The 15,434-nt window shown below is 41.8% G+C and overlaps 2 protein-coding genes across 6 annotated transcripts in view; one reads left to right on the top strand and one right to left on the bottom strand.

The window, feature by feature from the left end:
- TOX (thymocyte selection associated high mobility group box) overlaps window positions 1–10,534 on the bottom strand; it is a 317,642-nt gene extending 307,108 nt beyond the window's left edge. For both annotated transcript variants that reach the window (XM_063668797.1, XM_054498277.2), the window contains exon 1: window positions 10,119–10,534. In XM_063668797.1, the coding sequence (XP_063524867.1) occupies window positions 10,119–10,220 (102 nt within the window). In that variant the 5' untranslated portion in view covers window positions 10,221–10,534. The remainder of the gene's footprint in view (window positions 1–10,118) is intronic.
- A 220-nt stretch (window positions 10,535–10,754) lies between these two features.
- Window positions 10,755–12,619, top strand: LOC129042371 (uncharacterized). Of its 4 annotated transcripts, XM_063668799.1 has the most exons (4): window positions 10,755–11,390; window positions 11,506–11,588; window positions 11,696–11,764; window positions 12,058–12,619. In XM_063668799.1, the coding sequence occupies exons 1-4, from the start codon at window positions 10,899–10,901 to the stop codon at window positions 12,065–12,067; spliced, it is 654 nt and encodes a 217-aa protein (XP_063524869.1). In that variant the 5' UTR covers window positions 10,755–10,898; the 3' UTR covers window positions 12,068–12,619. The 4 variants fall into 4 exon arrangements, 3 of the variants coding, with proteins under 3 accessions (XP_063524869.1, XP_063524870.1, XP_054354255.2); XR_010127207.1 differs by lacking the exon at window positions 11,506–11,588; XM_063668800.1 differs by lacking the exon at window positions 12,058–12,619 and having other exon boundaries at window positions 11,506–11,600; window positions 11,696–11,771.
- The last annotated feature ends 2,815 nt before the right edge of the window (window positions 12,620–15,434 follow it).

A 15,434-nucleotide genomic window follows, 5' to 3' on the forward strand; every position in this document is an offset into this window, starting at 1 on the left:
TCAACACGAACTGAGGGTATGAAGAGAACTACACTAACACTATGCCTATAAATTGTTGTCTACCTAATTTTAATGCAGATAAGTGCTGACTTATTGATTTGCACAATTTTCCAGCAAAATGGAAATCCCACATGAATATGTTCTTTGTGTGCAGAAAATATGGCTTAAGAAGCTTTTACTATTATTGCTTTCCTATGCCAAAAGAACAATTAAGAAAATAATATCTCACCACCATATCAGGTCTACAAACTAACGCTGATTAATTTCTTAGATTTTAAATATCCCTTCCCATTTCCCAATTAGCTCTGTTTGCTTTAAATGGGTCTCTGGTTATTGAAAAGTTGTTTTTCTTCTAAACATCTATTTAAATAACATGTAAAATCTGAAAATATTCTCATTTTGGTACACACCTACTTAATTATAAAGGAGCTCACAGCTATAACAACCTGACACTAACTCAGTCAATGACTGTGGAAATGGAAACATGTTTATGGGAGAAGATTACTATGAATATATATTAATCTCTTCTACGACCTAGCTTAGGTTACAAAACCTTTATCACACAAGTAGCCTGGAGTGGAATTAACTGACTCGAGGCTAAGGAAAATGAACAGATATGTTTTTAAGGTGTTAATAAATATTTTGGAAAGAGAATAGGTGGTTTAGGTGCTTAGGGGTGCTGACCTTTGCTATGTTGATTAGTGGGACAATGATGCATTATTAACACACAGCAGCTGTACCTGAACTGCTGCCATGAATATAATAGCCTTTTATAGCCATCAGGGGAGTGAGGTAGGAGGCCTTTATTAACCACTAGACATGATTAGCACATTATGTGAACTTTACTAGGCAAATTATCTCTTATTGAAATATAATGTTGGTTATAACTAATTGTAAACATGATTTTTAAAACTTCGCAGTGAAAAATTCAAATGTTTTACTACCATTCAGCTCATTATTGGCTGGTAATCGCCGACGAAAACATGGTCTATTTTGTGGGACGTACTTACAGGAGCTGAATCTCAAAAGGCAGATTGTGTCACAGAAGGCTGCCTTTAAAATTATTTAGCATTACAAGTTCAGGGATATTAGCATACATGCAAACTTTCTCTCCCTAATTAAGTAAAAGTGTTCATGAACTAGAAAAGCTGCTTTGGGATTTTTCTTCCTTTTCATTTCTTTAAGTAGTTCTTAAAAGATTAGTTTTGCAGTAAATTTTTGAGAGTTACCTTGAAAAATAACCACATAATTTATTTCAAAAAGCTTAATTTTGGGAGAGGAAAGATTATCCCATTAGCCTTAGTAACTGAACATAGCTCTGAGAGTCCATTATGAACAGTCTTTTATGCCCTGGCAGGAAGTCATTAACATAAAATAAATCATTAGCTTTGATATTAAGCTTCTACTATCTGCAGGTTTCTATGATTAATGTTCATGACTGCATCTGCCAAATGATAAAATACACTTTTTGTTGAAAGGTTATCCTGCCTCTTTATTATTAACATTTCTCTTAATACAATTGTTACTGGCATTTTAGGCTGAGGCTTACTGGTATAGAAAGGAAGCACTGGTGTTTTTCAATGGTATGAAAACACCAATGTGTATAACACTTTACCCATCATTTTTTAAATTAACCATTTAATTGAGTTAACAGACTTAAGGAAATCAGGCAGTGCTCAGATACTCTTTCAATGTAATTGCACTGTCTTTAGGCCCAGTTGGCCCATTCGTTAGTTAATCTTGCACATTATATTTCGCATCTCTGACCCATATATCAGAGGAAGGTATAGAGAGGTAAACTTGCTTCCCTGAAGTCAGGAACAAGAGGGCATTTCCCTCTTTCGCAGTTATTCTCCACTTTTATCTTATCTTCTTACAGTGCAAAACAGACAACAGCCCTCATAATAGCATCTCTCCTTAGGTGCATTGACTCTTAATGTGGAGAGGGAAAAAGAGGCCCCCCAGGGGGCCTATCAATATCTGAGGGAGGGAGATTACACACTGTACCTACAGAGACCCCATTTTCCCAATTCACCTTTGACTCTCCAGAAAGGTTATCTCTTTGACTCTCTTCCTGAAAGAACCACTAGTCTACAACTTTTCACAACACTTTTATTCCACTAGGGCAGCAGAAATGGAAGAAATGGGCTGAGAATGCAGTATTTTGCTAAATTCTTTGAATTTCTGAACATTTTTCACCACAAGATTTCAAATAATCTACCTACTTAATTCTAATAAGTCTTCTTTGATGCAAATATAAAGTATTTTCTCTACTAGATATGTGGAAGACTGGAACACAGATGGATTAAAGGTTTTAGTGTCAGAACTTTTACCAGACACAGAACAAAGTCAGGCTTCTCAAGAGAATGGGAAACAGAGTGGGAGGGAATCACATCCTCTTATGGTTAGGTTTATTTTGCCTAGGGAGTAAGTCAACATAGACTTAACGGCACTTGGTTTTTATCTCAAATATTCAACATAATGGAGTCTTTCCCTGAGAAGGGCCTATGGTTTTCCTCACAAAGACGTGGTTCTTTAGTCTTATTAGGATATAACATGTCTGTTTAAAGCCCTAAGATTCTCAACAGCATCTTCTCCTGTGAAATATTGCTGAGTATCTTAAAAGGGAGTGGTAACCAGGCATTCCCAGTAGTCATGATGTTTTTCCTTTGTTGCTGCTGTTATACACATTGAGGAAGTCTGCCATTTAGGATAAATCTTCACGCATTGATGGCCAGAAATATTCCAGAACCATGAGAAACACAAACACACACACACACATGCAAATACACATGCACACACAAATCCACCTCCACACACCCATACACATGCACATACCCATACACACACCAATGTTTCTAGCTCGGTAACCCCACCCCCAAAGACTTCAATCAAAAGGCATTTTAGCCAAAAGCTAGTATCATCACTACTGTGGATCAGACAAATAACATGTAAGACCACATGGCACCCAAAATACATTCTATTTCCTTGGCCACTGGCAAAGCTTCTTATCAACCAACCATGGCCTCCTTTAATTAGGAGTCCTTTCCAGACAGTTTCATAAAAGCACATAATTCAGGAATGAAAAATGATAAATACTTGGCTAAAGCAGAACCATTTAAATCTCCCAAGCAAAAAACGAACAAACAGAAAAAGCATTAATAGTGACCCTGGTTTCATGACCTTTGATATTATAAATATATATCAGTGATGATTTTTTCATGAGTAACATGGAAATCTGAAAATAGCTTTTAAAATGTAACTTTAAAATTTTTATCAAGTGAGGCAAACTTGCCACAGATCAAACTACAGAAGTGTGGGAAATAGTGATACCTCCCATCAGGAAAGAGCAAGGAGTTTCTGGAATTACTCTCCCTTCTCGTCTTTTCTGCTGCACCATCAACATCCAAGCACAGAGCAATATAATGTTCCCATTTTCAAAATGAATGCTGTAGGGAGAAACATGTTATAACCAGGAAAAGCTCATTCAGGTTAATGTGAATTCCATGTCTCAAAGTATTATGGAAGAACTGCTATAATTAACAGTCTGTTGGCACTTCCATTATAAACCACATTTCTAAGCAGTTTATAACTCAACTGTTTTTAATGAGAAATTGCTCTTTGGGATGAAACTTGGCATGCAACGTTTAAAACAAAAAATTCTCAAATTCATTAGGGCAGATGTAAGCGGTATCATCTTGGCACTGTAGTTTCCTAGTGGACGGCCCATTTAACACAATTCGTTATCAATCAGGGGAGACCAGCCTATCTAGTTCTGAAAAGTGCACGTTCAAAGAAAAAGATCAATTGAAAATACATCAATAACTCTGAGGTGGAAGTAAATGAAAAGGGAAAAAAGCGTGTCTAAAATTGGTAAAATTAATACCTTGGGTAAACATGCAATTTAAACAAATAAGAGAGCATTCTAGCTTCTAAGATGCCTCAAAGAGAAGCTTCTTGAGGGCAAGAACTACAGTTAGGATCAAGAGAGCCACAGTGTCTAATAACTATGATGTGCTACAATCTTGTTTTCTGATAAAAGTATGAATTTTATATTCTTGTATTTGGATGCACACAATATAAGTTTTATTCTAAACAACAAGTGATCATATTTTTACAATGTAATTGTTAATAGCATACAATCAACTCATGATAATTACACTTCATTTTTATTGACATGTAAGATAACTATCCTACCTATGACTTCTCAGAAATCTTGAGATTCACACTCAGATAGCTAAAATGTAGGGTGGTAAGTGATCTAAATTTGATTAATTGATTCAGTTCTACATGGCCAAACATTCCCGTTCTAGTTATCTATGTATATTCTGATGAGAATACATCCACATGCTAACCCTGTTACTTACCTCAAGTGTAACCCAACCTAATTTACTGTATTCCAACTGAAGATCACAGTCCCATCTTCATACTATTTTGGAATCTAAACATAGCCTTCTCACTGAGGAAGGATGTTTAAGGGGCTTATCTCTGAGCTCTATATACACTGCATAAAATGGGAGGGGGCGTGGAAGGGACACTATGATAGCTTAGAAATATCAGTCATAGGTATTTTTCCTCTCAGCATCATATGGAGGTTGTCTTACTCTAGCACAATATTGTATAACTCCACATCATCCATTCAGGTAGGGGGGATGGTGAAAGGAAAACAGCATAATTTGGGATTTCAAAAAGCAGATACAAGCCTGAGGGCTGGTAGATTCCAAATAGAAAATAGAATCAGGTTACTGCAAGAATGGATATGTTCTCATGACTATGGTGGTGATGAAGGAAGGTGAGCTGAAGAGGGAGCCAGGCAGCCAAGGCGACCACAATGGTGATTAGTATCCAGTGGAGAAGAGAGTTCAGATTAGAAGTACTGACCTCCTAGGTTCAAATTAAGATTGGGGAGGAGAGTAGCAAAAGCAAGGGTAGTCCCAGGAGTTGGAGTGGCTGGGAAATGGGTAACTGGGAAGGAGATGGAGAGGTGGGAGGTAAGAGGCGCTGGGCATACTGGTAGACCTGCGACTGAAGGCTGACTTTAAAACAGAATAGGAAGAATCATCAGTATTTGAGAAACACCCCCAGGGTCTTTTCAGGTTTCTAATGTCCTAGCAAAAGTTTAGAAAGCATTATAATAAATCACCCTTCACAGCTAAATAAAATCACTGTGCTCCCCACTACCTTCGTCATTTTCTTAGGCTAACCCTCTTGAATGGAGCCCATCACAAAAAACGTATGACCACTAGAAACAGTCTCACACACCAAAACCAACATTTGAGAACCAGGTTGGTACCCAGGAAACCACCCCTAAAACTGGAAATTTCCCTACTTCTTCCTGTTCCACTGTTCTTAATTCCCTTGCAATCACATCATTTAAACAAAATCCACAATAATCATTCAATTAGATATTTACATATTAGTTGAGTTTTTGTAACTAAGCAAAATATCAAAATTCTCCTTAATATCATTTACTAACTTTTAAAATATATGACAAACTGTGAGAATACTAAACTACCTATGCAATGTTAAAAATAACATCAGATCCCTCTATAGCTCATACCTATAACTTTGTTTGCATAGACATTTAAAATTGAATTTGCAATACTGAAATAACCCACACAGTCAAGATGGCTACATTTGAAACTTTTCTGTAATATCTGATTTAGTGGCCAAAAAACCCTGATTGCTTGGTTTATGCTCTTGCTTACATAGGCATTTATTTAAAACATATTTAACAACCTCAAAACTTCTGAAAAGTGCCAGCTGATAAAACTCCCAGGGGAATTTTAATTATATATATGTGATGTATGAATTATCAACTATGAATTTGCCAAAGTCCTAGAAGTTATGGAGGTGGATGAAGAACTAATCAAGCATGATGCTCTAAACTGCTTATAACGCTCCTTTCTTTCCCCTCTTTCTCCCCATACTCCTCCTTGATCTACTCCTCCTCCCATCTCTTCCTTTTCTTACATTCACTGTTCAAAATAGAAATAATGACTCCTTCTTAATGTGCTTACAAATCCTGTATTTTTGATGTGATGAGTATTGCCACATTAAAGTATAATATATAATACACTCTAAATAGGAAAATAAGCTCAAAGGAGATTTTGCAGAGACTGTAATGAATCTTGTTATTCTTAAAAGTTATCAAATGTCTAACGTTTGCCCTGACATTTTCAAGCAGAATTCATCACAAATGGGTCCTTCCTTGTGCGTTTTTACGAAAAAGAATATATACACTGTCCTTCCTCACTTCAATGATAAAAGCTGAATATTCCAAATGCCCATTATTCTTCACTCTGTATATCACCAGCATGAAGCATGGGTTTGTGTTTTGGACTTCCCTGTTTCTAAATCAACCAAAGAAAGATTCAGGACATGATTCCATAAAGGCAACCACTGAGAACAGTGAAGCCCATTATTTCTCCTCCCACTGCAGGCCGAGGTCACCATCCCTGTCATTAGCCATGTCATAACATAATTGTATTACTACTCCTTATGTGGGCAGATACTGAGCAATAACTGAACACATCACATCGCTGTAAAAATGAAAAAGTACCACTTCTTTGTCCTATCTTAGCATAAAACCAGTGAAAACAATCTTTGGAAATGACACTGCACTAAGAAACTGAAAAGAACTGTTATTACTCTGTAGGTATATATTTAAACTGATGATCTGACATCTTTAACTAGAATAGAAAATAAGACTATATCACTACAGAACTCCAATTGCAAGCTCATTTAATCCAATTTATTTTGGTAGCATTCAGCTCAATTAAGGGATACAATGTTACTTAAAATAGTCTAATTAGATGAAACTCCACTATGGTACTCATCTTTCAATGTCTGAAATATAACCATGCATTAGGCTGCAAGAGGTGAATACTGCTAACTCCAGCCTCCATGTGTCCGTCCAGTCTATGAGCTACACTGCTATTTCCAACACTGACCTATATACAGCAACATGCCATCCGTTCTGGCTGTTTGTATAAGAGATGCCTCACACACTTGCCTTAACCAACATCATTCGCATTGTTCCCACAATGGGCTATGTAAAAATGGATGCCACTTTGCATAGTGATATGTTCATAACGCATATTAGTCTTACAATAGAGCAATACCAGATTAAACCGTTTCCAAAAATGCCTCCTCCAGAGTTTATTAACTGAAAAATGTAAGTAGTGTTTTGGCAATCTATAGAGCAGCAGTGCCGGAAAGTGTCAGCAGAGTAAAACAATCACATTTTAGTTTAGAAAGCTTCAGGAAGAGAATATTCATTTTCTCCATTAGAGTCTCTTCTGACATTGAAAAAAATGTCACTAGGAAACTGTAGCTACAGTTGTAGGATTCTAAAGCACAGACAGATACTGGTTCCGGTGGGATTTAGCACACCAACTTTAAACAAGCAAAGTGTTGACAGGTTTAAAATAAAGATAATTAGTAATTTATGATCTTATCACCCTATTAAAAACAAATCACCTGACAAACTGACTGCTATTTGTAATAAACTACATATTCATTAGGCCTCCGAAGGAAGCAAGATTTACTTTGCAGTATTGTTCTTTTGGGGATGTCTGATCCAACTTGTTTTAATAAACGTAGGCACAGATTTCTTACTTCACCTTTTCCAAACTTCTGTCCTTCTTCCATTTCCCTGCAAATCCACTCATGTCATTGCAAAAACAAATGCTAGTTGACTGCATTATGCACAACTACAATTGTGGAGCTGGACAGAAATTTTGTACCAATGCTAATCATGGTGGAGTGAAAAAACTCAAGTGCCTGGGATTTGTGGGGCCTAGAAAACTATACAGCACATTTAATATAATCAGGGACCAGTGACAAATATATTTGATGGACTGCTAACAGAGATGGGCCAGAGATGTCCCTGGAGAAACATTTCCATGAAGTCTTCTTCTACTATTAGAAACATGTCTTATGACTTTGCATTTTAAAAAATCTATTATTCTCTGGATAAGTTAAATAGAGGACTCGCAACTAGTCTATAGAAAGGGTGCCTAATTTGCATTTAAAAAGAACAGTTTGCTTCTTATACACGGGGTGACTTAAAAGGAACTTCAATGAGCTAGTAAAGAAATTCTGAACACTTTCTAAATTAATTTATTCAATTCACAGCACAACCCACTAAAATTATTTAAAGCACTTAATTGGAAAATGATTTAATATATTGAAGTAATTCCTGATTTTCCAAAGCATTTAACTTTTAAATTAAATCTGACCCTACTTATCACAAGAACGAGGAGTGAAACGTGTATCCAAGTCATTAACTTCTTTTTGGGGCCTAAAATCACTGATAAACTTAATAAGATTTGTCCAGTCTCATTGCCAAAATAGTTCTGAGCCTTTGGTTCCGGTAACTACAGTGGAATACGTCTTTACTCTCCAAGATAGGGCTGCAACTTTATTATTTTTTATTAGCAATCGTATTGGTGTCATAAGCAAAATAAAACGTAACACAATACTTGAGTGTACAGACAAAACAGATTTTAGACTGAAAGAACTATGTCACCAGCAAATAATGAAACTTCATCACACAAACTCCTATGCGCTTGCCAAAGTTCCCCGTACCTTTCAACTTGCCCCTAGCTGAAGGGCTCCCTGTACAATGGAAGCCCTTCTGCCTTGCCCGAGACTGGATGTCCCTCTTTTCTAACTTGCCTAAACACCATCGCACACAGCACAGTCCTCTGAGTGGGTCTCACACTGGACACAGCATCGAGGAGCTTCTCCACGGGGAAGTGTGTGTGTGAGAGCCTGCCTGTGTGTCAACACTGTCCAAGACTCGGAGCTGCGACTCGGTCGCGTGGTGGGGAGTCCAGGGGCTGAGAAGGCAGCGCACTAAATATCTCTGTATCAGGTAAAAAAGCCGTTTGGTGATGACTCGCCACCAGGCAAATATTGGGAGTCCCAACGATTTTTCCCGTGGAATACACCGAGGGTCGCCATGGATGTGCCTGCAGGGGCTCTGAGTATCAAGCGGATTTATCACCAAGCGAGAGCTGGGCATCTAAAAGGCCCGCCCAGCGTTTTAGAGAACTCAATTCTCTCTGCCTATGTTCATCCAACGGGACTGCTCAGACACGTCCAACTAGCCCAAGGCGTGGGCAGTCGTGCCCCTGCGACCACTCTGGGGGACCGGTCCCTGCGTGTCCTCCCTCTCGGGGATGAGAGAGTTCGAGAAGCCAGGAGAGTAACCCCCTCCCTCGTACCCCCTGACTGTCCTATAGGTGGACCCAGACGAACTCCGCAGCAGCCCAGACCAGCGCCCCACCTCCGGGTCACCGGATGATCCGCCTCTCCCCGGGCCCCCGCGGCCCTGGCACCCGAGGTCAGCGGGCCGTGGGTACAGCTCAGCCGCGGACCCTGCTCCGCGAGTGCGGGAGCTTTGGACTTGAACGCGACGTGCTCGCCCGGCTCCCAACAAACTTGCAATTTCCGCACACACCCCTAAAACAGGAGCTGTTCCCCAAACCTTGACCCAGCTACCCCGCTGTGCTCTGGCCCGCGGACCTGTGTCCGAACCCGGGCTCGGCTGCCGGAACCGGTTTGGGAAAACAAAAGAGTTGTGGGGCAGTTTTCCTTGTGGGGGGCAGGGGCGCCTCCCGGGTCCCTGCACCCCGACTGCCGGCTGCTCCCCTGGCAACTAATCCGGAGAAGGGAAGTGGTGCCACGAGCCCCCACTGCCCGGGAGAGGGAGGGAGAAAGAAGGGGGAACTGGGAAATAAACTGAATTCTCTTACTCTGCCTCCGTTCCTGGACCCCAGACACACCCCCAAAGTATTCCACGGTTTTCTCTTATTATTTTTTTAAACGCCCCCCGGCAAACCTAGGCAGGGATCCTTAGTCGCGAACAGCAGGAAGGAAAGAATCCGAGCAAATCGTGTCACTTTCCGCACAATCGCGGTGTTTGGCAAGCCCCCGGAGCTACTCCACAATATTTACTACCCAAGCGCACGCAGGCTGCAGCGGGCTGCGAGCCGAGCGCGCCCGGGACCGGCCTCCGCCGAGCCGGCCCCGCCGCGGCCCGGCCACCGCCGCCCCCCTCCCGGGATCAAGCAGCAAGAACACGGTGGAAACAAAAGCAGAGCGTTCACCTTATTGCAATAGTAGGGGTCCAGGCAGGGAGAAGGTCCCAGACAGGGAGCGTCGGGCGCAGCGGCGGGCTGGGCTGGAGGTGGATAAAATCTTACGTCCATTTCACTCTCACATCAAGCAACTCCTTTTCTTTTTCCTTTTTTAAAAAAAGTGTTCAGCAAAACAAGCTTAGACGGAACACAGTGAGGTGTCTGGGCTCAGGAGTAAAAGAAACACCTTCCTTCCCTCACATCCGTTTGTGGTTTGTTTAAGAAGAAGAGGGAAAAAAAAAAAAAAAAAAAAAAGAGGGGGGAAAAGCGCTCAACTCTCCCCCAAGCCGCGGCGCGCACCCGTCGGCGCCGAGCGCGCAGCCTGCTCCACCGCCGCCTCTCGGTCCCGCCGCCGCCGCTGCCGCCGCCGCCGGGCAGGTAACTTCATGCGCTCATTGTCCCCCCGCCCGCCCCCCCATCCCCGCCTCCCGCGCCCCTCGCAGCCCGGCACACGCGCTTGGGCTCTAGGTACTGGGCGTTTTATTGGAGACTCTGAGTTGTTCTGCTTGTAGTTTATTTTCTCCACCTTGGAGGCCCGGGATGTGGGGGGTGGGGGGTGGGGGGGGGTGGGGCGGGGATCCAGAGGGGACAGGGCGGGAGGGGGGCGAGCGTCCCGGGCCGGGCGGGGTAGGGAGCGCGGCCGGACGCGGGCTCCTCGCGGCCCAATGGCTGCTGTTCGGAGCCGGAGGCCGGGGACCGGAGAAAGGAGGAGCGGAGGAGAAGGAGGAGAGCACGGCCCGGCTGGGATAGATGCGGTGGGACCCTGGGAGGCCTCCGTCGTGCCCGTGCCGCGCTCCTCCGGGCCAGCGCGTCGCACACAAAGGGGCTGCCGAGCCAGAGACACCGGCGGCCTCAGGGCACCGTGGGGAGCGCGCAGCGAGGGGGCGCTGTGGCGCACCCAGCCCCGCAGCCCCGCAGCCCCGCAGCCCCGCAGCCCCGCAGCCCCGCAGCCCCGCAGCCCCGCAGCCCCGCAGCCCCGCAGCCCCGCAGCCCCGCAGCCCCGCAGCCCCGCAGCCCCGCAGCCCCTCCCCCGACCCTCCCCGGCCCCACCCCACTCCCACCGCCCCCTCTGCGGCCGTCCCCACCCCTATCTCCGCGACCCCCACACTCCTCCTCGGCTATTCCCCAACCCTGTCACTGTGCTCCCCTCCCTACTCCCGGCCCGTAGTGGAGGTGACTTTCCTGCGCAGCGCCGCTCCTGAGGGCGGAGAACCCACAGGGAGAGCGACCCCTTTGCACGCTGTAAGTGGGCAACTGTCCGAGGGACTCTAGCCGATCGAAGGGTGAGGACCTGCTCGCTTGGGGGTGGACGGCCTGGAAAAGCCGCCCCTCTTTGGTTTCTCTCTCCCGCCTGCAGCCCGCACCCCTCCGAGATTCGTGCCCCACTGGACGGTTTGCGAAGGCTGAGGCTGCCTTGGGGACTCACAAAAGACCACAGGGGTGATTCGAAGTGTAAATAGGGAAACAATCATCAGCACACAATCCGGCTAAAGGGATAACATATGAGTTTGCCTGTTGTCCTTCATGGGATTCTTCTCTTTTTATAGCTGGACGCCCTATAGGGCTCTTGGCAGTCCACGAAAGACCTGGAGTCCGCCTCCCCATTTCTCCGGTCGGTGAGTGGCAGGAGGAAATCGCCAATCATGTTTTCCCGCTTTGCCTCCCCAACTCGGAAACTTGCAACTTGCCGTGTCCTGGAGGCTGGGACAATTTGGGGTCTCTTGGCTGCTGTCCAACAGATTTATCTCTGAGGGCAGTCTCCTCGGTGGGAGGTCCAAGTAGGAGTGGGCGACATTTACCTCCATCTCATGAGGGAGCAGCCCTGCACACTAGGGCCCAAAACTCTGCAAAGGAGCTTGGAAGTTCTTCATCCGTTCCACTTGTTTTGCTACTCCACACACCCTTCTAGGACATGTTGATTGCCAACTGCTTTGCGCAACTTTCCCATAGCTGTCTGTTCCCGTGCATTTCGGAGCACCAGGCAAATACAAGCAGAGAGACCTGGAAAAAAAATTATGAAGACAGTATTAATCATAAAATTAACATGGCTGAGTGAATTGTCAATGCAAGTTCCTTTACTAACTCTTTGTTAAGTTTTGCTTTGTACTCTTTACATCCTCTTTCTCTTAAGCCATTGTTTTAATTTCTTCTCGTTATCATTTTTAAAAGTAACAGAAATACAGTTTTCTTCCTACCTTAACGATTGACATGGTGGAGGTTGGGTTGCAAAGAGGAAGTAGTAAGAAAAAATAATTATTCTATACATTCACAAGTCCTTCAAGGCACAAAATAAAAGTAAGAAATAGAAAATATGTCCTTTCTCTTAATAAAGGTCTTTATAATAAAATTTAAATGAAATTTTGTGTTTCATAACAGCTTTCCAAATACTGTTGTAGATACTAAAATGTGCCTGTATGTATTTCCTTCCACAATAATAATAGTAATAATAAACTTTTTAGGTCCAAATTAAACATTTCTCAGCTTAAATTTCTATCCTCAATCCAACATTTATTATATCAAAACTTGATTTTTGAAAATAAAACTTTCTTGGAATTCATCATTGATGTCTGTTTGATGGCCTTGTGAACATCAGGAAGATGAAATGAAATGGTTCAAGACTGGAACAATACCACTATCTGCATCTTCACACCTGGGAGATAATGATGTCTCCTGCTTTGGTCTACAGACCTACCAGTTTTCTCTGCTTTAAGGGAAAATCCAAATGCATGAGACCTGTGTATTCCTCTACATAATCAAGAGTCTGGTTTCTTCCATTGGAGTGTATGGAGTCAAAGCGGTATTCTGTACATGGCATGGTGTGATAGGTGGGAATATGAGCTACTGGGGGAAAAAGTTCTTACTTCTAGCCACTGTATCCAAGGCCCATCAAAAACTAAATGGATGTATTTCTACTAAAAGTTGGGGAAAGTTGAATATCTATAAACCTCTGAGCAAATCTTTTTAATTTAGAAAATAAAATAGTAGAGCGTCATTGTAATACTTTTCAGTTTCCTGGACATTCAACTCCACATCATGGATAAATAAAATAGTTATTTGTCCATTCACTCATTCATTTGTACATTAATCAACAGACAGAGTGGTGAAAAACACTAATGCTATGTATTATTTATAGGTTTAAAATACAAAAACAAATTACTTAAAATGGTTCCTGCTCTAGATGTAATCTTTCAGAGTAGTATTTTCCAACCTAGTCTGGTCAGTGAAGTCATCTTAGCGGTTTCGAAAAATACTCATGCCAGAGCCCCACCCACGTAGATTCTGATTCAGTTCTTTTCGGGTAGGGCCTGAGCACAGGAATTTTTAAAAGCTCTCCAGTGGCTTTAATTTTCAGAAAAGACTGAGAACCACTGGCCTAAAAGGAAAGATAAGGTAGTCTAGAAGGAAAGAGTCCTTAACAAAGGAAATGTTAAAAATATGAAATTATAGTAGATAGGCTGGATTGTCATTTTATGTTGATCCCCATAAGAGGACATTGAGGATTACCACTCCCAAAACCTCATCACCTATACTGCCTTTTAGAGATGGAGTTGGGAATTTGCCCATTTACTCTCAGTAAACTTGCATGACTTGTAAAGGTCCAGGTTACAGTTTATTCATCTGACCTAGGAACTTTATGTATTCTAGTTACCAGAAAATGAGTGCCTGTAAACAAAACATCTCTTTACTAGTGCTGATGTAATGCTATCAGTACCTACTTGTGAAATGCCTAGTATATCGTGGACCTGGTCCTAATTTCTTTACATTGAATTTTGCTGTCTTATTTAATTTTCCAGATTACTTTGGAAAGCCTCATCAGTAATAACAAACCACACGGAGCATTTGATTTTGTTCCCTCAACATTGCCCATCTTCATTTTAATTATAGTTTCACAAATTGTTATGTTTTCAAATTTATACTTGTTTTCAGTGACCACGTTTTATGTCTACTGATTCTTTGTACTATGTAGGTTAAGTCCTAAATCTTGTAGTAATGTCTCCAAATCACATACAGAATGTGTTACTTTGGGGAAAATAGCTTTTAGACAGTTAATCCTATCTGTGATTTACAAGAGTCTTATGAAAATTATTCAACAAATCATGATACTTCCTGGCAGGCATTCTTTGCTAGGTTTTGGAGTTAGTTTTTCTTCAAGGGTTGAAGCCCTCTATAGATGCACATGAGAATGAAATGTCATATAAAGGGGTTGATTTTGAAATGCCAGATATTAAAACTAAAATCAAAGCCTGCCATATTGTATAACTAAACTAATATTTAGCCCGTCACTGGCCTTTCTGACTTACGGGCTAGTTTTCCAGTGACAGCTGATGTTGCAATATTTCTAGAGAAAAGAAAGCCTCATTCTTTTAAAGTACCATTCATTTTATACCTCATATGGCCCACCTAGGATTTTAAACCCTCATTAGACATGTGTATACCCAATGAGGTTACAGGGTGAAGTAGCTATTTGTTTCCTTAGAATCTAGCCAATCCTGAGTGCTACACATTTTAAATTCAAAAGGACATCATTAATGGTTTTGATGGGAAATGTTTACATGTTCTCAATTTACCAGTTAGTATTTACTTTTGTCCAGGGTTATTTAACATTTTTCTAAGGTAATTTAAATGTAAAATGGAATGATATGCAATAAGTAATATCTTTCAATGGAAGAACGCAGAGTACTGAAGTTTATTTCCTGGGGAGACTAGTGAGAAATGACTAGATTGTAAGTCTTTCAACCAGAAAATAAAGGATTTCAGAATGATAAGGAAAGTTTGAGGGAAATGATACAGGTCCACAGATAGCTCACATGGTACTAAATGACTCATAAAATGCAGTATTTTTTACATAATTTGGGAAGTGTGCCATGCTTGTACATCTCACCATTGAGTGTGGTACAGTACTTTGATCTTCAACAATACACAACATTTGTGACATAATAGCTATAATAGGACTATTCAGCTATTTTACACGGCAATAATCCGGTCCTCTCTCATCAGGATAAACTATGAGGACAAATCCTTTCAAAATCAGAATTAGTTCCTTGTAGAAGAGTGAGGCTACAATTATCCCTTAAATAGGAGCAGCTGCAACATGGTATCGGCCTGGAGCATGGCAGTGAAGTGTTTTTCCAATGCAATTAAATGGATTTTTTAATGCAAACTAATATTCTATAAAAAGTCAATTGGTAGGGGAGTAAGTGTGGAATTGCTGAGATGAAAGAAACAATCATTTTGCTTACCTGAGTTAATATTCCTGCCTTAGTAAATGATATTTTGGTAAGAATG

This window comes from Pongo pygmaeus, chromosome 7 (genome assembly GCF_028885625.2).
Source record: "Pongo pygmaeus isolate AG05252 chromosome 7, NHGRI_mPonPyg2-v2.0_pri, whole genome shotgun sequence".
In the NCBI taxonomy this organism is placed as follows: Eukaryota; Metazoa; Chordata; class Mammalia; order Primates; family Hominidae; genus Pongo; species Pongo pygmaeus.